At 33.4% G+C, this 25,385-nt stretch overlaps 1 protein-coding gene across 2 annotated transcripts in view; it reads right to left on the reverse strand.

Annotated features, from left to right (window-relative positions):
* LOC135838661 (homeobox protein vnd-like) overlaps positions 1-23,198 on the reverse strand; it is a 42,023-nt gene extending 18,825 nt beyond the window's left edge. The window contains exons 1-2 of one of the 2 annotated variants that reach the window (XM_065354388.1): positions 22,662-23,198; positions 418-551 (exon numbers count right to left, since the gene is read on the reverse strand). In XM_065354388.1, coding sequence (XP_065210460.1) covers positions 418-551; positions 22,662-22,924 — 397 coding nt within the window. In that variant the 5' untranslated portion in view covers positions 22,925-23,198. Of the gene's footprint in view, positions 1-417; positions 552-10,818; positions 11,285-22,661 lie in introns of those variants that run through there. The other variant, XM_065354389.1, reaches the window with a different exon arrangement.
* Between the last annotated feature and the right edge of the window lie 2,187 nt (positions 23,199-25,385).

Genomic DNA, 25,385 nt, shown 5'->3' on the forward strand with positions numbered 1-25,385 from the left:
TTTCCGGGACTTTTTTTAAATTTTTTATATTTTAAACAATTAGATAGCATCTCACGAATTTCGCGTCATTTCTCATTCAAAAAAAAAAAAAAAAAAAAAACAAGTTATTGGAATCGAAGTTACTTTTTGATTTGATCGAAAATATTCTAATTTTGTTGGTGAACATTCGAGAGAAATGGAGCTTCATCGTTATTCTTTTTGAATGATTTTAGTGGTGTGGTGTGATAAACAATAATAGGTATGTTATTTCCACGACGAGGAAAAAAAAGTGATTCTGGACGAGGGTGAGGTTTACGACGACCCGAGCGAAGCGAGGGTAAATATTTTAACCCTTGACTGATAAAAAACAATTTTCCCACCCTTTTGCTAATGAGTAATTTTGAATACTTTAATGATATAACGTGGCACAATTCTTACCTGGTATTGTTGATGAACCGAGATTAACCGAAGGATCTCCGGCGTGTACTTTGGCATCATTTAAATCTAATATATCACATATATGGAATCCAGAAGATCTGGCCTGGCCGGGCATTTTCATACTATCTAATAACCTGCACAAAACACACAAACAATAACATTATAGCAATCACTACCGAAGTCTCTTTTTTTGATCTAAAAGTTTAAACCGATAACATTAACTCGATGACACGCGAAAAGAATAACTCGAGTGCACTACTGACGAACAGAACGACCCTCACAGTGATACTAAACTCTCTGATATGAGACATGAGTATACTAAGAAACCGGTCATTCTAGCTGCACCACAGCGGCTTTGCACTGTTGCAAAATTTTTTTTCAGCGCCAATTTTTATCTCTTAAGATAACATACCCGACACAACACATTCAAAATCAATGGATCCAGCGACAACGCGGTTCACCCTTAAAGTCTCGCTACCTGTAAACAAAAGGACAAAGAAAGTACCGAACCTGTATCTGTACCGATCCGTCTCTCTCTATTCTTCTCCGCTTTGTTGTTCGCTCTTATCTCAACATTTAGTTACTCTTTTTATCCCTGTGAAGTAAACCTTCGTTTGAAAATTTCTTAAACATCGCGAAATATAATAATTAGCACCACGTTTGTACTCATTTATTCGTAAGTAGGTCCTTGGATTTCTTATTTGTTCTTTCTTCCTGTAAAAATGAGCACGAGTACAACAGGTTTATAACCTTATATTTTGTAGGCTGTGTTTCTAGCAAATTTCTTTCTTTCATCGAAAAGGATATGACTATCTAGCGTCTAGCAGTTTTATTTGTTTTGGTTTCTCGCACGCTAGAACTTCCGCATATTTTTCTCTACTCTTGTATTATTTTTACAAAAATTCCTGTATTTAACCAAGTAGGTAAGTAGGTATACCTGTCGTTATATTTATTGGCAAAATTCTTGCCGATTTCGTCACGTTTTCTAATCAAACTGATAAATAAATTGCTCCAAAAAGTCTATCGGAAGGATTAAAAAAATGCGCTGTAAAACGTACAATTTTAGTGAATTTTTTTTTTCGCCATGTGTACATTGTATTGCAATAACGACGCGGTACAATTGAAATGTATTATTTTTATTAGGTGTATTTTGAAAAATACCGAGATAAAAAAAACTACCATAAAATTTTATTGTATTTTACTGTCGTTTAGGGCCGGCAAATTGTTCGCGTTTAGTTATCGATAAATTTTTCAACGTTGGTAAACCGTAGTAAAAATTATATACTTTGTGAAATTATATTATTTTATCCGAGATGGATTAAATGGAGAGAGGAGGAAGAGGTTTCTTATGGTTGAGAAAACGAATAAAAATTTTTAAACAATATATTAGAAGAGTTTAAATGAATCTTAGAAGGAGAAAAGTCGTTAATGAAAAACCCACAAGATTTACGTAATTTATTGGTAAAACATAAATTTATTTCTTTAATGCGAGTTCGTTTCAATCAAATCGACTATTTTAGTAAGATCACTTTACGATTTATAAAAAACCAAGATGTAGGTACTTATACCAAGTCAAGAAAGTCGAAATTCTAAAAATAGATCCAGAATGTAGTGTTGAGGTTTGAGGTCAAGAAAAGTTGATCAAAAATTGACTTAAAATTGAAAAATGTAGAAAATTCCTACGCAAAAAAATCAATTTTCGCAAAATTTGGGCTCGGAAGAAAAAATGAAGGCTCTTAAAAATTTTTCACAACCCTTCCCTCTTCTAAACCAAGTGTTTTTTTCAAAAATTAAAGTCGAATGAACTGTTTACAAAACAGAAATTTCCTCCAAGTCTTCCTCTATGAAGAAATCCCTTCTCCCCCCCCCCCCACCATAAAATTTACATCCAATTTTGTTTCGAAAAAAATATGTTTTTTCAAATCCCTGAATTGAAGGATTTTCAGCACTTTGGACAATTCAGAGATTTTTTGTCAGGGATTTCTCAATTTTTGGCATTTTTAGGAATAAAAATGTAGGTATTTTATTGCATTTTTATTCGAAATTTTCAACCCAAACTATGTGAAAATAAAGTTTCAAGTTTTATCTAAGAGAAATTTGACATCTGATTTCACTACGAGTTCGAGAAGACGGAGCATCGTATGATTCGTATTTTCTCACATGGTTGAGTGATGAATTTTGAAGGAATTTTTCCAGGTGTGATTGAATTTTTGAAATGATGAATTGAGAATTGCACTCCGAAAGTATCAATTTACCATTTTAAAAATATGAAATTTTTATTCGTTGACGAGAAAAATCCTACGCATTTATAAAGCTGGGATTTTTTCCTCCGAAACTGGGGATTTTTGGAAATTTGGGTTGGCAACACTGAGTTTTCTTCTAGAACGAATTCAGTTTCACGAGTTCGTGACTAAACAATTTTTTCCTTATAGAGAAGTTTGTTTTCGATTTTTTTTTTTTTTTTTGTATAAGACTTTTTCTAAAGAGCAAAAATAGTAAAGTTATTTCCATTTTCCTTTCAAAAATGAAATTTTTAGTTTTTTTTTCTTCAAAAATGAAGGCGCGTTTTCTCTTCAAAATGAAGTTTGCGTTTTCTTTCCAAAAATAAAGTTTGCAAAACAAAACTACCTAAGTTTTCATTTTATTTTTAAAAATTACAATTGCATTTTCACTTTTAAAAAATGAAGTTTATAAAATTCTTCAAAAAACGTAGACCTTCAGGAGAACGAGGGACCTGGAGGGTCCTGGACAAATTGCGCCACTTTGCCCCCTTCCCTCTTGTCAGCGCCGCTGCGTTCGAATGATTTATTAATAATACGAAATGAGTTGATGAAGAAAAATTGCAAAAGAGGTGAAAAGATTCTTATTCAAAATTTCAAACAATGAAGGTTTTGTGAAGAAATTCCGTTGGAGAGGGGAGTTGAAAGAGGAAGGAAAGGAAGTAAAGGAGCATAAAGAGGAGGAGGGAGGAACACGATTTTTAAATGACTGTATATTTCAAAAAATTTAAACAATTTTGAAAGACAATACGTTTGAGGAGAAAAATTTCGCTGAAAGGTCTGGTTGCAATTTTTATATTTTCTCGTCCGTTTTATTCATTTAATTTTCAAACCACCTGCTTCTCCTCTCAACACATTTTTCATCTCAGTTCTTTGGGAAAAATTTTAATCTTTAATCAAATGTATACATTTCTGAAAAAAATAATCAATTATATTTATTGAATTTTCATTGTCTTCTGTTCTAATTAAAAATGACGTTTGAAAGGATATTAAATTTTGATTGAATTTTCTTTTCCCAGAAACCGAAAAAATAATCGAGTGCGCTGAAAAAAGAAAAAAATATACTAATTTGTGAATCTCGATTTTTCGAATGGGAGATTCGGTACGTAATCAATTAAAAAAATTCTTTTGCTATGGAATTTTATTTTTTCAGTGCTCGAAGAAAAAAAATCTCGTTAAAAATGTTCTGATTTAAAATCGCCTTCGTGACCTTTGATTGATTTTATTTTTTTGAACGTAGATATTCTTCGAATTGGGAAATTAAAAAATCATGCCAAAAGCTCCACAATGCAACGACTCAAAACGGCAACAAATAATTCATTCAGGAGACCAAACAAAGGCTGTATAAACTAGATGCTACATATCCCAGCTCAATTTTGATTATACGAGTAATTATGATTTTTTTCATGGAAAATGGAGTCGAATTTTGGTTTCTCAAGAATTCACCAAAATTTGAAAGATCAGAAACAGTCTCCAAAATTTCGCCTTCGCCTATAATTGCGTGTTTTTGGAAACATTTTCAAAATGGAGATCTTCAAAATTGGAAATTCTGTAGTCGGTGATCAGTGATCACTTTTAATTGTCTTTTTTTGGGGTTTTTTGGGAGTTGACAATTTTTTCAGATTCGTCAAATTCTCATAAACTTTCACAATTTTGCGTAAAAATTATCAAAAAATTGGCTATTTTTGGAGAAACGTGATTCGTGGAATTTTTCGGTGAGTCACGATACTTACTCATCCAATTTGTTGTAAATCCGGTGCGAGAAACATAATGTCCAAAAGAACAAGAACCATAACTGTCCTAATGAATTTTTTTTTGGATGGTAGGAGGTAAGAGGGAGGTTAAAGGACCCAGATATTTGAAATCTGTCTTTAAGTAAAATCGTACGAGTACAACTTCATGAGCCTGCAGATGAATAATGAATAAATAATTTTCCCAGAATTTTAGCGATAATAGGTCCAGCTCCAGATGTATTGGAAATTCGACGAACTCCATCTCGTATTCCTGCCGATGGACGTGACTCAAAATGCATTTTTAGTATTAAAAATTCGATTCGATCGTGGGTGGTGTGCCTGTGTGCACCTTACTGATAGGAACACCGCAGCAAGTCAACCTTGACAATATACGTAAAAATGTACGAGTTGGTAATTTTGCGCGTAAAATCGATGAAAAATACTCACCCTACACGCACAGACAAGTTGGTAAAATCAGGTAAAACCGAACAGAACCTAATCGAGAAACGTCCACTTTAAGATTTATGATAATATAGGTGTCACTTACTGAAAATAAAGGCCGTTTATCGTCGGAAGTTACACAAGGTAAAAGCGAACAGTCAACGAGAGATGGGGGCTATAAAAAAGATGTACTTTTGTAAAGTGCTGTGCTCTTATTGAGTGGTCACTAATACGAATATCAGTTGATTGCTCACGTTCGCTCTCGATGTAAAGTGTTTTTATTATGTTACGTCGCTCCGTTACATCTCTACCTATTTAAAAAAAAATCTACCTGCCGTATTGAAAAAATTTATACGTACCACTTTAAGGTATCTTCTCCTACGCTCTCTTCTATTAACAAACACACCCTCCAGAGAGAGAGAGAGAGACCCATTGAGAAAAAAAACCTAATAAAAGGAAACGACTTTCTACTTTTTAGTCGTTTTTTTTTGTTACGAGAAAAAAAAAGTACCCGACGTAAAGTGGAGTACAATAGAAAGACGACAATTCTATAAAGGTGTATACTTAAAAACCTGTTAATGAATTGTACAGGTAAAGGTATATAAATTTTTCACCAACTTGTATAAATCTACGAAATGAATTCCTAGGCACGTTTTCGCTCCTATACAAAGGTATATACAGATAGGTAAAGGTATATCGGTTCGATGATGTTTGAAATGGATTTTTTTCGGCAGAAATTCACCTTCTTCGCCTTCGAGTGCCACATTTTTCGAATCCTGCTGCGGAACGGAAATGCCCAAATGGAGCGGTTGTGTGATTTTCACGTTTCACCGCCATGAGAGAATCCTGCTTATTCGAGCCGAGTCGACTCGAACTCGATGTCCCCCTTTTTTACGTCGTTGATATCAAAGCCCTATACTACGTTTTAGTCGAGCTTTTAATAGTTCCGCTAATTAGAAAATTAAATTAAACGGGTCACCACGCCCAAAATTCGCCGATTCGCGGTCCCCCATTTAAGCCTATGTACTCGTATATATTTTCGTTTTATCATTAGAACACTTTTTCCCCGCATCGTTGTCCACGTTTGTTTGATGACTTCATTTGAATTATTTTAAATAGAGCAGTAGCGAAGGAGGTGCTTCTCTTTTTTTTTGGTGATATGATACGTAAAAATGGGGTTAGGGAGTTGAGTGAATAAAATGCGTGTTAATTAAGTAATGGACCGAGATGTGTGATTTCGTATTTGAAAACGTTTCCATTTCATGGTGTTGGTGAATAATGATTTTAACGATGTGATCTTTTTTTCAGGTTCATGAGAACGGACAGCGACAGAAAATGTGAAGAGGTTTGAAGATAGGAAGAAGATCGAATTCATCTCCTACTCTGGGAGTGAGTACTTGAGTATTGTAAACTTTTGAAAGCACATACATTAGCTTAGCACGTAAAAGAGATTGGAAAAATTCAAAACTTTGCTATTGGAAATAAAGGCTGGAATATACAGGGTGTCCAACACTCCTGTTAATCCCGCTTTTGTTCAGCTTTTTATCAAAATGTCCTGATTTTTTTTCAATCAAACTTTAAATTTTCACTTTATTTTTCTTTTTTGTAGAATTTTGAAAGAATTTTGTTGTTTGACCAATGAAAAAAAATTGTGTAAAAAATAATGTCTTCACCTAGTATGATGATAAAAGCGCTTCTTTTGATATTCTAAGCTGAAAATTTTCCAAAACTATTAGGCATGCCTCACGTCTTCGCTTTTTTAAGTGATTTTAGATGAATTAATTTGCATTTTTCAGAACAATATTATTACGTTGAAAAAATATGCTATAATGATTTCATTGAAAAAACTCAAAACAAGTTGAAAAATTTGAATGACGAAAAATTCATATTGTAAAAATATTTCCAACTTTCTTTGCCTCCCCCCCCCCTCTCGAAAAACTATTGGAATAAAAACCTTCTCCATAAAATCAGAAAAGTGAAAAATTTAGGTGTAAAATTTCGACCCCTTTCCTCTCTTGCGAATGAAAAATCGAAATGGTAAAGACATTTTTGATCCCCCCCCTCTTCCTTCCTACAGAAAAAAGCTTAGAATGCTCAAAGACACGGAAAAGACGAAAAATTAGCCCGTAAAATGTTGACACCCCTTTCCCCCTCCCTCCGCTCCAATAATGAAGTCGTAAAGTGTTTGAAAAATGTCCAGCCAAAAGTTCTGCTTTTTCATTTTGAAATTTTATCAGACACCTTGAATAATTATACGCGAGGAATAGCCTATATAAGTGAAGAAGAAAATGTACATTCTTGAGGATGATGTGATCTACTTAGAAATGAATACAACGGAAATAGAATACCTAGATTAAGTTTAAGTATAATTTTTAGAGATTTTTTTCTTAATTTAGTTTTTTGTGAGGATAGACGATGGGAATTTTGAAGTAACTGAGTATGGTGAATTTCTTATGGACAATGAAATTTATTTTCGAAACGTATGATAGAATGCTGTGTGGGCTACTTGAATGTAATTTTTGAATAAATGTGGTGGGTGGGGGCTGGAGGGGATCTTGTTTTTTTTTTGTTTAGAAAAATCAGGAGACATGAAAGGTGATGATAATATTCGAAAAAAAAAAAAAAAAATTAAGCATTCGAAAAGTTAGACGAAGTTTTATGGTTCATCAAGATTCGAAATCTAAACAAATTATCATCCCTGAAGAAAATTATTTTCGATGAAAATTCTGTTCTATTATTAGATCTGGTCAGATGTGATTGGATCCGAGGAACGTCCGGATGTGATCAGATTTGATTAAGCCAGGCCAGTTGAAATTAGATCTAAGGAATGTGCGGATCTGATCTGTCAGATCTGATCAGACTACATCATTTTACGCTGGGATTGCAAAATTGAAGTGAGAATAGAAAACACATATTTTGATAGTTTTATAATCAATGTTGCTCTTGACTTTTCCCCATTATTCTGCAAGAATTCCCTCCCCCCCCCCTCTGGCCCTCTCCCTTACCCCAATCAAAGGAAACTACTGCAGGAAATGAATTATTACGAGTATTTCACAGTTCATTGAATCATAAAATTCTGTGATCTTTTGATTAAAATTTGAGTAGGCCTGTAAGATATTTTGCTCGAATGTACATATTTCGGAACTCACCTCCTTTAGAAGTTGAAATCATGCTATTTCTTTTCTTTTGTATCAATTATTTAAAAAAAAATAATTGTTGACGGAATGCGAATGTTGAGAAATGGCAAATTGATCTATCTTTGAATAAGTAGGTAATGGTTCGTTCGCGAGGGTTTTTTTTCCTTCGATAATTTTATGAAAACAATTTCTTCATTTGTTCCTCTTTGTTCACTTTTGAAGCATAACCACAATGGCTCTTTGAGAGCATTATTGGGTGGACTAATTGATAAAAAGAAAAAGGCGAAACATTGGATCTAGAAACAATGTCTTTTTCTCCTTATACCCTTCAAATGTAGGGAAACCGTTTTGTTGTATTTTGATTAAATCGAACAATAATACATTCAACTGCGTTGAAATTTTTTGGATTGGGAGGGGGAAGCTGAATGGATATACTTTACGATTATCTCTATGTCTATTAGAAAAATTATTTTGAATCATTAAATGAATTTTTTTTCTGTTTCAAGTTCTTTAAGATTGAACTTCTAAATCATTTTTAATAATGAGTGAGCAAATAAGTTGATATAGGTCTAGTTGTAGGACTTCGTTCTTTTCCTGAAATTTATAACTGGGAATTATAATTTTTTGCCTTGAGAGCTAAGCCACGTTATGAAGTAACGAGGGTAAAAAATAGTTTTTTATGGTAAATACAATTATTGTTATTGAATTTTTCTTTCAAGTACGTAGGTAAGTATCCCAATCGAAAAAATGTCTCAACTCCTAATTTCAAATTTCGAGATTTTTAATGTATCTAACATTTGAAATAGAGTTCCTAAAGTCTTGATATATTTTTTTTTGATCAATAATTTAGGCCTAAGCATCGAGATGCTCAAGTTTTTGATGGATTTCCCTATACCAAAACTGAAAATCGAATTTTATAGATTTTCTCAATCTTATTTTTTTCTAAATTTATTACTTTTGGAAAGAACCCTTTTCTACTTCATAATCAGTTGTACAGAAAGGGGAACAAAAAATGATCATGACTTGAACAATCATTTTTAATTTAGGTAATTTAATTTAATGACCATTTCTCGCGACTTCCTATTTTTCTTGACTTGATACATATTTTAATCCTTCACTTTTTTAACCATAATAGATATCTTGATGAACGAAACCTCCGTTTTGAATGAGTTTTGGCTCTAGAAGGGAGGTAAATTTTTACCTCTAATGATCGTAAATTCATGAAATGATGATTTTTGGGATTTTTTCACTAGGTACCTATCTAAATTTACATATAAGGGTTATATTTCTGTATTATTTACATTTTCAAATATTTTGTTTCGAAATCCATGAAGGCTTCGAGGTTAGGTTAGCTAATACCTATCTTGTTTGTAAGCAGAATTATGGGAATCTTATTTCGGATTTATAAAGTAGGATGTCTCGGTCGATTGAAAATAAAAATAATAAATACATATCTACCTAAATAAAACAACTTATCTGATATCTACACTTGAAACCCACATGCAAGAAAAAATTGCAAAATTTGCATAGGTACGATTTTTTGTAATTTTTCACATCACTTAAAATCATTTCACCGAAAAAGGTCAAGTTTTGTTTCTAAAATGACTCAAGATGAATTTTAAAAAATCAGGAAAATTAAGAAAAATCATCTAGAATTAGGCACCAATCCCTCTCACAATCTCATCATTCTCTCTGGTTCATTCTAGTCAAAAATTCAATTAGGTATTTTTTGTTTTTTTTTAAAATGAAATTTTGGAATTTTTTTTTCGTAGTTTTATTTTTTTCATAACAATTGAAAATCTTGCCCCTTTTCAAATTTGAATTTTTTTAGGATAGGAATGAAAAATTTTCATTCTTTCACAATCAGAAAAATTGAAAATTAAAATGGCCTACGTGCACTATTTCGAATAGTAAATTTCAAAATACCTGACACGGTGATTTTTCAGCTTAAAATACTGATGAAATGATTTCCAAAATTTCTGGTTAAAATTTCCCCCTTTTTTTAAAAAAAAAATTCGTAGCTTTTTCGAGCCCAGAGAAAAAAAACTTGACAAATATTTGAGAACTTGATCGTAACGTTTAAATCCGGATGAAATTACTCGTAGAATATAGGTATATGAAGTCATTATCTTCAGCTGATGAAATTGAGTCTCACAAAGACTAAGATCAAACCAAAATGATCTTACTAGTTTTAAATTTCCTGAGACAGGTACTTGAAACTCACAAGCTTGATAAAAAACGAAATGATTAAAAGTGCAATCGTACAAAACAATGCAAAAACAGCATTCTGATGATTCATTTTCACTTGCATTGTTTACCCACTTGTGATTAAGTACCTACATACCTACAAAATTTCTAAATTAAGCACTGAAAATTTTCTCCAATTTATAGATAATGCCAATTCCCACTGACCCAAAATTTATTACTCTCCAATTGTGACGTAAATCGATAGGTAGGTACATTGGAAAATAACTAGCATTGTGACTCAAGCTGATAGATACGTTATCACGTGTATGATGATCAAATATCGTAAAATTTACTATCTTCGAATTACATTATGAATTATTTTTTCTTCTACCCAACTGTATACCTACCTACACAATATTATATTGATGATTCAGAGTTTCGAAGGTTTCAAATCGCGATGTCAATGCTTACGTCAAGGTATTTTAATCCCTCGAGAAAATTTCAGTCCACACATAAAAGCTTCAATCTCTTCAAAAAAGATCTTTTACCAAGCTCTTCATAAAAATGATTATTTCTTACACGTATTATTAATTTTAAAAAAAAAAATCATTCAATTTTACGCACCCTGGAAACGCACTCCTCAAGGCAGCCGGACTACACCAGGCAGCTGGAAATAAAGCAGGCCAAGGAGGCATCAAAGGATACCATGCCAACAGCGAAGGCGGAATCAAAGGCTTCGGTGATTGATTCCTATTTTGCGTTTTATTCTCCGTAGCAGACATATCGAAATTAATACTCGTTAACTATATAGTCGACGGAAGAACTGCACGTTTTACGCGAAAAATCTCATCAAATTATCATCGACATTCGACAGAAGCGACGAACAACAAACCGTATAAACAAACAAAACTCACTAATATTAGGTACTCGATACTCGACCAAGACGAGGACGATATTAGACGTAATTGAGGCCGTTTCGATGATACGACATAGTGGAAAAATTTTTGACTTTTTGTAGATCGCGACGAGATTATACAACAAGAAGCAAAGGACTTGGCCACTTAACGCGCCGAGAATCCACTTAACAGTTTTGAACTGCTAGAACCCTACTTCAGAGCGATCTCAAATTTCCACTTCTTCTGGTGTACGTACAATAAATAGGTAGGAGTGGTTGCATATTCACCAATCCAGGCCAACTACTGGGTCGCTGAGTAAATAATCTAGCTGCTATTGGTCGCGGCGAGTGGTATTGTCGCTATATAAAAGGGGATGGTTTTTCAGTATGCGTGTTAAAGCGGCCTACTACACTATGCTCGACTTTGTGAAATGTTATACTCCGTATATAGCTCTTGGCTGTCGCACCCTTGTACCCTTTTCTTTTTTCTTTCCCAAACCCTCGTCTCTTTTCTTATACTTGTATCGTGCCGACTATATTGTATGTACGTTGTTTAGAGAGAGAATTTTTTACCCCCTCGAACGTATACTCTCGATCTTTCTGCCCACTCTTCGCTCTCTGCTGTACGTAGGGTTGTTGAAATAACAAAAGTATCACGAGCTTGGTTTATTTTATGTCATATTTCACGCTATACTATATTCGCTCGTTAAGTATGTTAGTTTTATTTCACGAGCATTAATACACGTCGTCGTCGTCGTCGTATATTGCGAGTGGATAAAATAGATATGTAGAATAATACCTCGAGTATTTGTACATACAATTCTATTCCAGTTGCCTCTTATGTATGTTAGATGTACATCTATACGCAAAGGGTTAAATACGTACTTACGAATTACGATACTTACCTACTTATATTAAGGTTACGTAAAAAAAAAGGTGGGCTATTAAAGATGGCCCTCTTATTATAAATGATTTTGTATTCTTTGTATGTATGAAGAAACATTCTACAATACTTTTTCAAAGGTCACGTTGAAATCCTGCTGCTGCTGGGGGTTTTAAAACTTCATTAGCACCTATACTCGAATTTTATTCTACCTACTTATCAGCTCTATAGCTAAAATATTGAATTGTGCATTAAGGCATATTATGATACCCACCTACTGATAAAATCTAACAAGATATGAGACAATTTTCGAGGCAACTGACGTTGCGTAAGTAAATTTCACGTTCGAATGTTTTCAAGGGCAACTGATACCGAAATATGTATCGAGCGAACTATTTTTCGAGTAATTAAACACTCGAAACGTTGTGAATTTTTTTTACTGAGCGAATTTAGGTAGGTGAGGTTTGTATTAGATAAAACTCCAAAGATATTGTTCTTAAAATAATAGAGCAGATGGATTTATTGGAGATTTTTTTTTTTTGTTGAAAATGAACTTGAAAAAAATTTGAAAACTCAAGAATGAGGAATTTGCTTAAAAATTGTGTTTTTTCGTGAATGAATATCTCCTGTGTTGCACTTAAGTAGGTAGGTACTAGGTACCTAAATATGGTAATTATTTTCAAGTAAAAGATCACGAAATCGTATAGTTGAGAAATTTTGAAAATTATTCTTTATAATTTAGGAAAAATTCTTTCAAAAGAATTTACATCTTTGGGTATTACTCGTAGTTTTCATATCATTTACCAAGGTAGCCTGTCTTAGGCCAATATTAGGCTAAGAAATTGGGCAGTCAAGAGCCAGTGCGAGTCTGGGCAAATATAATGTGGTCCAATTTCTAGGAGCTAAACTACCCAAAGGGTTTTTGAGAGGAGGGAGGAGGAGGGGGGGGCTTCGACTGAAAATTTTCCGGCTGATATAGGAAAAAATATCAATTTTTCCAATTGATATCATATACATTCATAAATGACTTATAAAAATTTTCATTTTCTGTTTTGGATTTTTGGGGGCCCAAATGTAATTTTTTTAAAATTTTGAAACAAGAAAACCGAACAAAACAAGGGCGAAAGTTTTTGAAAATTTGATTTCGAGAGGCATAATAACGATACCTACTTTTTATGCGAGAAGTTTATTTTTTTACATTAAAATTTAGAAAAGAAAACAAGCCCGAGCGAAATGAGAGCAATAGACTTTGAACATTTGTGTTTTGAGAAGTAAACAAACAGGTTATTCTTTTATCAAAGGCCCTTCTTTTTCCGGATCCGGAGCAAGCTGACCTCTTTGGCCCCTTCTCGACGGTCCTGCTAAAAAAAAATCGCAAATGAATTGTTCATCAAATGTGGACTTTCAAATTTTTGCTCGAGTTTCTTATCCCAAAAACTGAAAAGTTTGAAGAAAATTTGAAGAGGAACTATTCAGGAGAAAAAATTATTATAAGATCATTGATGTAGAATTTTGTTTTTTTTTCAACGTTTGGTTCTTACCAAAAATTAATTTATCGTGGAAATGAAAAGTTCCACAAAAATGAATTTCAAAATGAAAGGCTAATTAGGAAAACAAATTATAGAAACGGAGTGAAGATGAGGCAATGACGCTTAAAATTTCAAAATTGGAAATCAATAAAGTTGTAGATAACTAAACCAGTAAAGAAATGGAAATATTTTTCACTTCAAACAGGAAAAAATTTTTAAAAACTCAAAAAATGTCAAATGCTGAAGAATTTTTCCAACTTTTAAGAAAGACGTGATTATCTTCGTAGCCATTTTCAAAACAGTCTGGAGGAAATGTCGCCCAATGAAGATGAAAATTGGTGTCCAGGGGTTTTTCATCAAACTCCCACTAGTTCATACAGAAATGGGGTCAAAAAGGAGCTAAAATGGGTTCAAAATTAAATTAGTGGTCACAAATCTGGCATTAATGGAAATTGGAAATGTACTGATTTTTAATAAAAAATGTTATTTTTGAGACCATAAATGATTCCAACGCTTCTGAAGGCATTTATGTTGAAAAAACGTCGTACTTAATTGTTCAAAAACGTTGTGCCCTCGCTTTGCTGACAGAAGAAAAAAAAACTTGAAAAAGCAGAGAAGTAAAGGGGAGGGGCGAAGAAAGAGCTAGATGTATTTGAAGATCGCTCCAGTTTTTTTTTAAATTTTCAGTACACCTTGCTTCAACGTTTCTCTCCAATTGAACCTTCAAAAATTTGATCTAAGAATGTTTGGATAGTTCTGAAAAAATAAAATAAAGAAGTCTCAAATATCATCAGGAATTTCCACCTTGAGAAGTTTTTAAGACCCCGATTTTATCGCGAACCGCCCTATAAGCTCTTTGAATTTAAATTCCTTCTTTTCTTATATTTTGTAATAATTCAATAATTGTATCAAAAATATTCGAAAGAATTTTCGAAAAAAAAAGTAACAATTATGGGATATTGTGAAAATAAAAAATAGAATTCATAATTATGTTAAAAATACAAAATTCGCTTGCCTTTGGACTAGTTTCGTTTACCTATATGTATAGAGGTAAAGGGTACCCAAGTTCCCATCACTTTCCACTCAATCAGTCTTATGTCTCTATAATTTCTTCCAAGAAATCGCAGACAGTCAACCGCAAACCCAAAAACCATACTACGAATACTTCCACACAAGAGTAGGTATAGGTAATTTTTCAGAAGAATAATTAGTTTTATGAATGGACTCGGATACACGCACTTCATCAGGAAATTCATTCAAGTCCAGTGTCAAGTTGTACTACCCGCTACGTTTAAACCATTGATAAAAGTGCCCATCTGCTACTTGCCACTTGACAGATTATCTCGTGCTGAGGTCACTAAGTCACGTATATGTATAGGTAAATCATTCTATCTGGGTTTACTTATCCGTAAACAGTGACAACGCAAAGCACTGGGAAACAAATCACCTTTTTTCGTTGAAATTTAAAGGGACCAACACGCGCTAAGTTATTTACCTACTTAGGTGTATCTTCATTTTTTTTAAAAATGCAAACAGTATTTTGAATAATTCGAAGAACACCATGTGCAAGTCGCGTGGATGCTGGCCGGATACAAGAGAACTTGTATCTAGAGTACTTTTTTTTCGATAAGTCACGTGATTTTACAGCTGAGATGAATGAACAGTTTTATTAGCGATTTATGTAATTAATGATTATTGAAAAGAAAATTCAGGAAGACGAGAAGAATCAGGGGACATGCGTGGTTTAACAGCTGCGTATAGGTTAGGTTAGGTAGGTATAGAGATTACTAGAATCGGAGTACCTACGTTGTATTTTATGCACAAAGATGATTGTTTTCATTCCCTTTGTTCTAAATCAACAAAGTTAGTTTCTCATGCTGTGATTTTCAAATAATTTTTCAAACAGGGCTCATTATAATTATCTTGCCTGGATAAGTTATCTTTCTATGCCCTTTTTCAAACATTTTGCTTCATTTCCAAATTTCTCTCGTTTTCAATTTCTTTTTGAAAAAGCACGTCTTCACGAAATTCAATCACCTAGATATCTACAATAAACCTCCACACCCCTTACAGCTTCCATCAAAATGACTTCTCAAGACTCAATATAGGTACACAATACACATCAAAGCAGTCCTCAGCTTCACTATTCAATGTCTATCAAATAAATAACTTTCAACTTCTCCCCTCCTATATGTTTCTGGTGTACTTACATATAAGTAGGTATATCCCTGTTACAAAGTAAACACCCCAAGATCCCCTATAGAAGTTGTTGATGGTGTAAAGATGCGAAAAAGCGTCGAACTCGAACACCAGCAGGGTTAGCTGCGATAATTACGAGTATTTATCTCTCGTAATTAGACATTAAGATTTATATCACTTATTCCCCTACAATTTGTTGACTTTAGCGTACTCCCTGTTGAGTATTTTAAATTGAGACAACGTGTATTGTTCGTTTGTTTAAATTAGATCGTCGTCGTCGCCGATTCTTCGTTATTGAAATGAACGACGGCAACATCGATGGTGTAGAAAGCCTGATAGATTTTCTAGATGTTCATTTACTGTATTTTTTCGTATAAAATGAGGTTTAGATTTATTAAAAAAGGAAGCAGGAAAATCTCGGCTGGTTTATTCAAAGATCATTAAGAAGATTTCAAATTACCAACCATACTGTTTTACATATGTTACGAGCTTAGCGAAGGGAAAAATGGGCGCATTAAAATAACATTAAGGGGTATAAGGTATGCAACTATACCTAATGTATCATCATGCACTCGCAGAAAAATAAATAGGTACCTAAATCACCTTTTTTTTCTTAATTACGTTTAATGATAATGATACATATTCTGAGCACCGACGATTTCTTGAGACCTAAACGATATAATGTATTTTTTTCAAAAATGGTAAAATATCAAAATTCTGGCTCATTTTTTTCACTACACGTTTTCCTCCATTTTGGAAATTTGTTGTACAAACCTGATGAAAAGTTTTTGAAAATGTAATCTTGTTTTCAACTGCAATTAGGTAGGTTCCTTGTTTGAAGTGCATGATTATGATGACTTCACGATTGTAACCTTATGTATTAAAAAATCCTCAAATTTTGTTGTAAGCTTCACAACAAGAAATTGTTCACCAATAAAATTTGAAGATATGAATCACTTCAGGCGTGGACTGGGTCAGTTGAGGGCTCCCTGATGGATGCACTGAATGGGACCCTCAAAATTTCACCCCCTCCGTCTTTAGAATTTTTCTCCTGCTGTTTTTTTCTCAGTTTCAGATACTTGAATGCGAGTTATGCAATTTATTATTTTCTTTTGTTGCTTTTTTTCATTCAGTTTCACACAAATAAGTCAACCTGGCGAGAAAAAAACTAGAGGGGGTTTCAAGGATGACAGGAGGGATGATGGAAAATTTTTTGACGAGTAAGAGAAAAAATACCAATTTTGTTAAATAGAATGACGATTTTCTCTTTTGAATTTATGGAAGTTCCAAGTATGAAATTTTTCAGTTCAGGAAGAAGTTTGGGTTTTTGAGAGGTAAAATACATTGTTTTTGTTTGTTTTTTTAAAAATTTGTTCTTGTTTTGCTCCAAATTGAATGTTTGGTTTTTTGTGATGAATCTATTATTTGTACTTCACAATTTTAGAATTTGAATAATCATTTTCAAGTAATTTTTTTCAATTGATTTTGATAAGTTTTTCAAAACACCGAATGCATTTTAATTTTTTTACCAAACAAATCAATTTTTCGATTTTCTCAAATGGTATCTAAGTAAGTATAACATTTCAAATACGCAAATGAATTGAACTGGGTACATCAAAAAAAATTGCTTATTCAGTTGCTTTGCGATTTTTGATGACATTATACGTATTAGCCTACACCTGTACCATCAAGTAATAGTATTCGCTCAATTGTCGTTGCCGTGGGGTTTCTCATCGAAAGGACGTTCAAAAACGCACCAATCATCAACCTTTTAAATGTTGAGTTGTTTGAAGAATTTTTGAAAATTCAAGTACTTACACTATTTTTTGTGAAAAAATATCAAAATTTGATGAAATGGAGGTTTTGTTTTTCAGCATATTTTTAGACTGTCCAGTTTTGAAAAAATTGTGAAAAAGGACAAAAATGAAATTTAGCATCTTTTCATCACAGAAAAATATGAAAAATCTGCTGAAGGCTCTACAAGGGTTCAAAACCACCATCAATCGATTTGAAAGGCAAACATGAAATTTGAACAAAATTTCGGATTATAAGTTTTCAATAAAAAACCAAGTAAGGTTTTAAATTTTTTCAAATTTATCAAAAATTAAGAAATGAAATTCAGTGATTGAAATTTGCCCTGGTGGTGTATTTTTGTGTGCTTTTTCAACTCTGTTTTGTTTTATCCAAAAATTATTCGCCGTTTGGGACTATTGAGGGAGAGGGGGAGGGGGGGTTGAAGCAAAGTGAACAGTTTGCCTAAAGCGGAAGATACTTGATTCCTGCCTTGCTAAAATCCTAGTGGAAACATACGTTAAAATGACTAATATTTTGGGAATCTTTAACCTAAACACGCGCAAACGTCTTTTTACCACGAACATAATGAGAAAATAAAAAGAACTGTCATGAATGCAGATAACATTGAAAAAATGACGAAAAATAACAGATGAATAACTAATTTATTTTCTTCTATATTAGGTATGTGGAAAACTGGAAGACTAATGATATCTTGACCATCTGCTCTCAAATTATCAGATTCTTTGAAAAGATTGATCACGTCTTATGATTGAAATCAAAAACAGAAAAAATCAATTTCCAAAATAGTATACCAAGGGATGAATTTTCAATTCGTCCTCACTTTTTCCAATAAGTAATTACCAAAAAGTCCTGCTTGCAAAATCAAAATTAAATTCTTTTGGGTTTAAAAAAAAATACAAAAATTTTTGTTTTTTTTCAAAACTTGTCCAAAAGTCTCGCTTCTTCCAAAAATTACCAAAAATTCAACTTTTCATGCTACTAAATTACTTGTTTACTTGAAATTTTTTTTTCTGAACACTGCAGAAAAGTCTCGCTTTTTGAAAACAATTCCAAGAAATATGATTTTTTTTGCCAATAATTCCCACAAATTGCTTTTCTTGTGAAATTGCCAAATTCTTGATTTTTAGCAAAATTTCGGAAGTTTTTCCCTTTTTTCCCAAAAATTATTCAAATCCAAAACTCCTGATAGTTTACCATAAATTCCTAAAAATTCCTGTTTTTTGCTAAAATTATTAAAGTTTTGGTTTTTATTAAAAATGTTCAAAAATTCGCCTTCTTAACAAAATTCTTAAAGTTGTCTCTTTTTTTGCTGAAAATTCCAAAAAGTTTCACATTTTTACATAAATTTGTCCAAAAGTTCCACTCGTTTGTCAGAAATAGCCAAAGCCTTTCGTTTGTTTAAATTGTCGAAGTCTCCTTTTTCGCCAAAAATTACTTTTTGCGAAACTGCGAAAATTCTCAGTTTGTTGATAAAAATTGCCAAAAGTTTCTCTTTTCTATCATCTATTTTTTTCTGTAATGTTTTTCTGCGTTAAAAATTGTTTTGCTCGCGTTTTGTATAGCTTTTTTTGGTTGGTTATACTCGTACTTTTTGGTTGGTTTTTCGAACATTTTGGTTACCAAAATTACTTCTTTTTTTTTAACAAATGAGGACGAGCCTAGTTCTTCTATATTATCACCTTTAGGGCATTAGAAAATTTTAAAGTTCATTTTCGTCCAGTTCAAAAGCTCTCAAAGTGATAGTTTTTTCCTTTGAATAACCATAATTTTCTTCTTAAGGGGGTAGGTACGGTTTTAGGTTTTAAAAACCCGTTTATTGAGTTATCCTCAAAAATGCATCAGAGACATGAACTGAACTTGGTTGTGGAAGATAATCCATCAGAAACAAAAAGGGACGTAGGAATTTAGTATTGAAGTTTGTAAGATTGATACAGTTAAAAATGCAATTTTCTGAAAAACTTTTTTTTCTCCTATATGTCACTTTTCCTACTAATATTCAACGCATATCCATGAAATATCTTGAACTCGATGTTCTTAATCTAAATATCTAATTCCCCACGAGGTAATATTTTTTGTACCAATGGGAGAATTTTCTCAGGGTTGGAAATTTTTCTTAAATTGCTCACATTTTTTGTCTTTTGCTTTTTGGGGGGGATATTCTACTGATATTTGAAGAAATTACCTCGTGGGGACTTATAAATTTGTGTCTTGAGAATGTATGTGAAGAATTTGGCTGGATTAGTACATTAGGTCAGTAGGAAAATGTGCAAATGTGGTGCTGAGAAATTTTGATTTGAATTTTTTTCAAATTTCTCAGAAATATCATTTTCCTATTGATATTATTACTCTTTCTGACTCAACTTGAAGCATTAAGACTTCGATAAAAGTGATCTATCATTATGTGGGATAAACAGGTCCAACATGAAGTATTTTTCTTATACAGCCAATTCATACCATAAATAAGTAGCATTTTGGGAAGCTTGATTTTCCTACAACAATTTTATGTTTTCACTGCCCCTAATGGCTTATATCAAGTTTAGAACCCATATATCACTTCATAAAATGAGGTAATCAAAAAAACCCATAAAACCCTTACCTACCCCCACTGAATTGGAGATGTGTCAAACATTGATCAAAAAATCAGAATTTTTCCCTACGTCTTATTGAGGTTATTTGGCCATGATTTTTTGCTAGGCTGCATCAAAACTCAAAAAAAGTTATTATCCATCCCTGGGAGATTCCCCCCTCCATGTTGGCATACTTCTAAAAGGCCACCATAAGCCCTTAAAATGTCACAAAAATCGAAATTTGTAAAATTCATCTAATTTATGCCATAATAATGGTTTATTGCTACTCCAAGCTCACAAAAAAAATTAAATACAGTTTTGATTTTATAATACCCCTTCAATTCTCCGGATTAGTTTCAAAATTTTTTTTAAAAAAATCATTCATCCAAAACATCATTTAGAAAGGCGTTAGCGATTTGATTTCTAAAATTTCCAAATAATTTCATCTGTCAGATTGCTATCTACTAAATGAGGTTGCTGATATTTTTTGTGTTAAAAGCTCAAAAATACGGAGAATTAATTTGAGGAGGTGGATAGCAAAACGCAATAACTCCATTTTTGGTTTTTTTGGGAAATTAGGAAAAATTGTCAGGAGGGGAAGGGTGGGGGGTCGAGTTCCGAAATTGGTGTCAAATGAAAGGGGAAGGTGCCACAAATAAAATTTCCACTCAATTTCAAAATTTCGGTCACCTGGGTAAGCACAGTGAGGAAAAGAAAAAAAAGTTATTGCGTTTTGAACGCAAAATTTTTTTTTGGTGTTTTTCTGCAAAAAAATGTATTTTTTATTTGAAAAAATTGATGTTTAATCGAGAATTTTCGATAAAAAACAATTAAAAAACTGGAATGTCAAATTCAAACAATTCCTGTATGTGATATGGCATTCAGAGAGTGGCAACGAAAGCACCATTTTTTTAAGTAACTCCTACCCAACGATTTTCAGTACCTACCCGATGAAAAAAAACAGTGTTACCACATCTGCGCAACTGAAATGTATAAAAAGTAGTGGAGTTATTGCGTTTTGCAAACAAAATCTCATTTTTCAATGCATTTAGCTCTAAAATCAGACTTGTTTTCCTCGATTGCGCTATGATATTCAACTGATGGACAAAATCTGACACTGGGAATGGATTCCCCGTTGAATTTTACATAAGGATAGATATCAAACTCAATTTTCGTAATTTTGGAGTTATTGCGTTTTGCTATCCACCTCCTCATTTATTGTTTTAATTTTTAAGAAAATATTACTCGATTTTTCGAATATTTTTCCAATGTTTCAACTCAATTCATATTTTTTCTCTTGAAAAAAAAATCATTTTATCGTTTGTGAAATCGTCAAGTATTTAGAAATTACGTACTATTATCGCATCATAAAGAAAAACGTGAAGTGCGTATTTTCGTATAGAGAATAGAATACCTACATACTATGGGTCATATAGGATAACAAGACAACTTGAATGATTTTGTTATCTATGAATATACCACTACGAGGAGGCTGAGTAGTTTGGTAGGTAGAGGTACCTGCCTATTTGCGTAGCTTTGTGCCAATTTTGCTGCTAGTATTCTCATGCAACTTGTATATCTATCGCAGTTAGATTCATGTGAAAATACCTGTAAACGGTTTAGGAAGTTTCCATTGATGTTCAAGTACATCGAATGCCAGATAAAAGCTGGTAAAGAGGGGCAGAGGACCAACTAAAGTATGGCCAGAGCAAACGAGAGCATCTGTTACCTTTTCACCGATCTATTCTGATGTCAATTTTTTCGTTATCTTTTTGTAACTGTAATTTTTTGTCTCCTCGTTTACTCTTTAATTTGGTAAATTAAATTTATTTCAAGTTATCGGTCCCGTCTATTTCTTTCATTTAATTTATTCGCTATTTATATCTTTTTAAACTAAATTACTCGTTTCGAAAGACTATAGGTATAAAGCTCACGAGCAGAAAAACAAAACAGACGTCAAACTTCGCGATGAAAAGCTATACCTTAAGAGCAGGGTAAAAAAAAAAGAGTTACTCGATAAAAAAAGAGAGGAAAAAAAACCTTCGCAAGCCTATTAAACTCGGTGTCATCGAAACAATAACGTGTAGTAGTGCACGCTTTCGTGTTGGGAAGCTCGAGTAAGGAATTTTATCCGCGTCAAATACGCTATCGAGTAAAAACAGTTGTCAAAAATACGTACGAATGAAAAAGTATAGGAAAAAAAGTACAAGAACAAGGGTTAAAAAAAAAAAAGAAAGAAGGCAGGTAATACGAGTTGAAAGAGAAAAAAATACGTATATAAGTAGGTACGTGGCGGTGGTGAGCATTATGCACCAGGTACGAACGGTATCATCACCTGTTACCTTCCCACGCTTTATTCCGCTCAATTTAGCGGTAATTTACTGTTTTCCGATTTGATATGTTAGAAGGTACAAGGGCTGGTGAGGTATTTTATATACGACGAGTTACTCAGAGCTGAGCGCCGATTGCCGTTTTTAATAATCGTTGGTAGCTTAATTACTCTCCCAAAGGTACTACAAGGTACACACGTATCTACATACATATAACGATAGGTTCATATTACATATATAGGTAGGTACCTGAAATCATCTTCGGAACAGTAAGGATAATCAGGTGGCATGAATTGCCAACACGATCCTTCGTACGATGGAGCTGAAGTTGTAACTGGCACGTGCTCGTGTTTGACCACATGATGTTGTTGTTGTTGCTGCTCGCTGACCATATTTTGTTGCTGTTGTTGCTGTTGAGTGGCGTGCTGTTGGATTTGATGGTGATGATGGTGCTCGGATGCGATCTCGTGTTCGTAAAGTCCTCCATTCGTGTATAAAATCTCACCTTCCATAATTTTCAGTTACGCGAGAGAATAAGTATGTGGATTCGTATGTTTTCAGCAACACTCGCAATAAAAATTAAATGGGTATAGAGAGAGGTAGTAAATTACGCGAAGACGCGACTATGTCAGAAGTGAGAACTGTTGCGACGTACTCGAATATTATAGACTGAATACTCATCCGTGTCAGGTGTTAATAGAGGTTAATACTGATAAGCGATTTTTCGTTGACATACTGATAAGAGCCGATTGATTTTCGATTAGCAATACCGCCGCCGCCGTATGGCCTGAGGTGTTGCTGAAGGTTTACGTGTAGTTGTATTGCATACCTATTTATCGTAATGAGACAAAACTGATTTGAACAGCCAACAGTCAACCGTCAACCGTCGACGAAATATTTAAATTCTGATTAATTTGTCAGCTCGGTTGGCTGTTTCGCAATGTGCAAAATTTATCGAGTGTTCGACTCGTGCGAGAAAAACGAGGCGAGGTTTTTTGTGCGTTGTATGAAATTTGTGCTGTGTGGAGTTGAAGGAGTTTTGATAGCAAAATTGAGTGATGCAATGATATTAATCGAGAAACTGTCTCGACTAGTTGGAAATCTTCTGGAGTGGGCTGGGAAAAATTATAGAGGGAATTCGAAAGTACATACATCATCGAGCTAAATTTCAGGTGTTGAATTTTATTGTACATGCTAGTGTGATTTTTGATGAATTTTTGATGACTCAAATTTTTGTAGAAAATGACAAAATTTGAAAAAATTTGGGTTCGAGGTTGAAATTTTGTTTATAGCCTATTATGGGATCATCTTAATCGAGTGATGGTGGTTTTAAATCATGCCAGAGCCTTCAGCAGATTTTAGGATTTTCTAATAATCGAAAAATATACAACGCAAATATGTATCTATATAACTGCAGGGTGCGCAGAAATATCGAGTATCTCCAAAAAAGTTTCATGTCAAACGTTTCGGCTGGTCACAGTGAATGATAATAATGATAGCACATGACTGGTTATTGGTCTGGGAGATGGGAGTACATAATTTGGAAGATCAAAAATTTCACCAGAGTTTTTTGACCAAAAAATCAAAACTTGTTCTCAAAAAAAAAAAGGTAAAACTTTCTATCAATTTTTAGCGATTTGAACTAATTTTTTTTTGAAATTTCATTTAAAAAACGTGAACCAATTTTAACACCCTCTGAAGACGATTTCAGGTGGGTTCAAGTCATTTTAGGGCCTCCAGCGACTTTTTTAAAAATTACTGAAGCTTCCAGTAGATTTTTGAAACTTTAAATTTTCACAAAATTTCATCAAACTGAGATGGAGAGTCGAAATTCATTCTGAAAACTAATTTCAATATGCTACGAAGTTGAATGCTGGTGGATTTCAAGCCGTTTTGGAGCCTCTAGCGACTTTTTGAAAATGGCGTTTTTTTTGGAAAATTGAAGTTTCCTAAAAGTAGCTGGAAGCTTCAAAACCATTTGAAACCACCATGTAGTCTACGAAGTAAATTTCAGCTTGCCAACTCCATTTGATAAATTAATGGTGGGGAAATTTCAAGTTTCAAAAATCTACTAGAGGCTCCAGTAATTTTCAAGAAAGTCGCTGCAGGCTCTAAAATGACTTGAACCCATCTGAAGTCGTCTTCAGAGGGTGTTAAAATTGGAGTGTACAGTAAATTTCAGCTTTTCATCTCCATTTGATGAAGTTTTGTGAAAATTTCAAGTTTCAACAATCTACTGGAGGCTCCAGTAATTTTCAAAAAAGTCGCTGGAGGCCCTAAAATGACTTGACGCCGCCTGAAGTCGTCTTCAGAGGGTGTTAAAATTGGAGTGTGGAGTAAATTTCAGCTTTCCATCTCCATTTGATGAAATTTTGTGAAAATTCAGAGTTTCAAAAATCTGCTGGAGGCTTTAGGAATTTTTAAAAAGTCGCTGGTGGCTCCAAAACGACTTGAAATTCACCCGCAGTACTTCGTAGCGTATTTAAATTAGTTTTTAGAATAAATTTTAGCTTTACAACTCCAATTTGATGGAATTTTGTGGGAATTTCGAGTTTCAAAACGTTTCCAATCGATTTGGCATGTCGAAAATAGGGTATATCTCAAATTTCAGCTTTCTTAGTCAACTTGGTAAAATTTTGATTTTTTCCCTCATTTTTGGCCTAAATTCGATTTTCAAAAATTCACCAAAAATCGAAAAACGCACTTTAGCTTTTGAAATTTTGACAGGTGATAAATTTTCGCATGACCTTTCGATCTACTTTTGTAAATTTTGAAAAATTTCGTGCAAGTCCTAGGTATGTTAAAATGCAAAATCTGCGATTTCAGCTGACCTGTCAATCAAAATGGCCGCCATTTTGTAAGTAAGGACAACTTTTTTTTGGGCAAGTTTGCTTTAAATGTTCCTGAAGATGTCCCCTTTAAGAAAAAAGTTATCCCGGAGGATCGGCGGGGGGGGGGGGTGCAATTACTCCT

Source organism: Planococcus citri, chromosome 3 (genome assembly GCF_950023065.1).
Source record: "Planococcus citri chromosome 3, ihPlaCitr1.1, whole genome shotgun sequence".
Taxonomy (NCBI): domain Eukaryota; kingdom Metazoa; phylum Arthropoda; class Insecta; order Hemiptera; family Pseudococcidae; genus Planococcus; species Planococcus citri.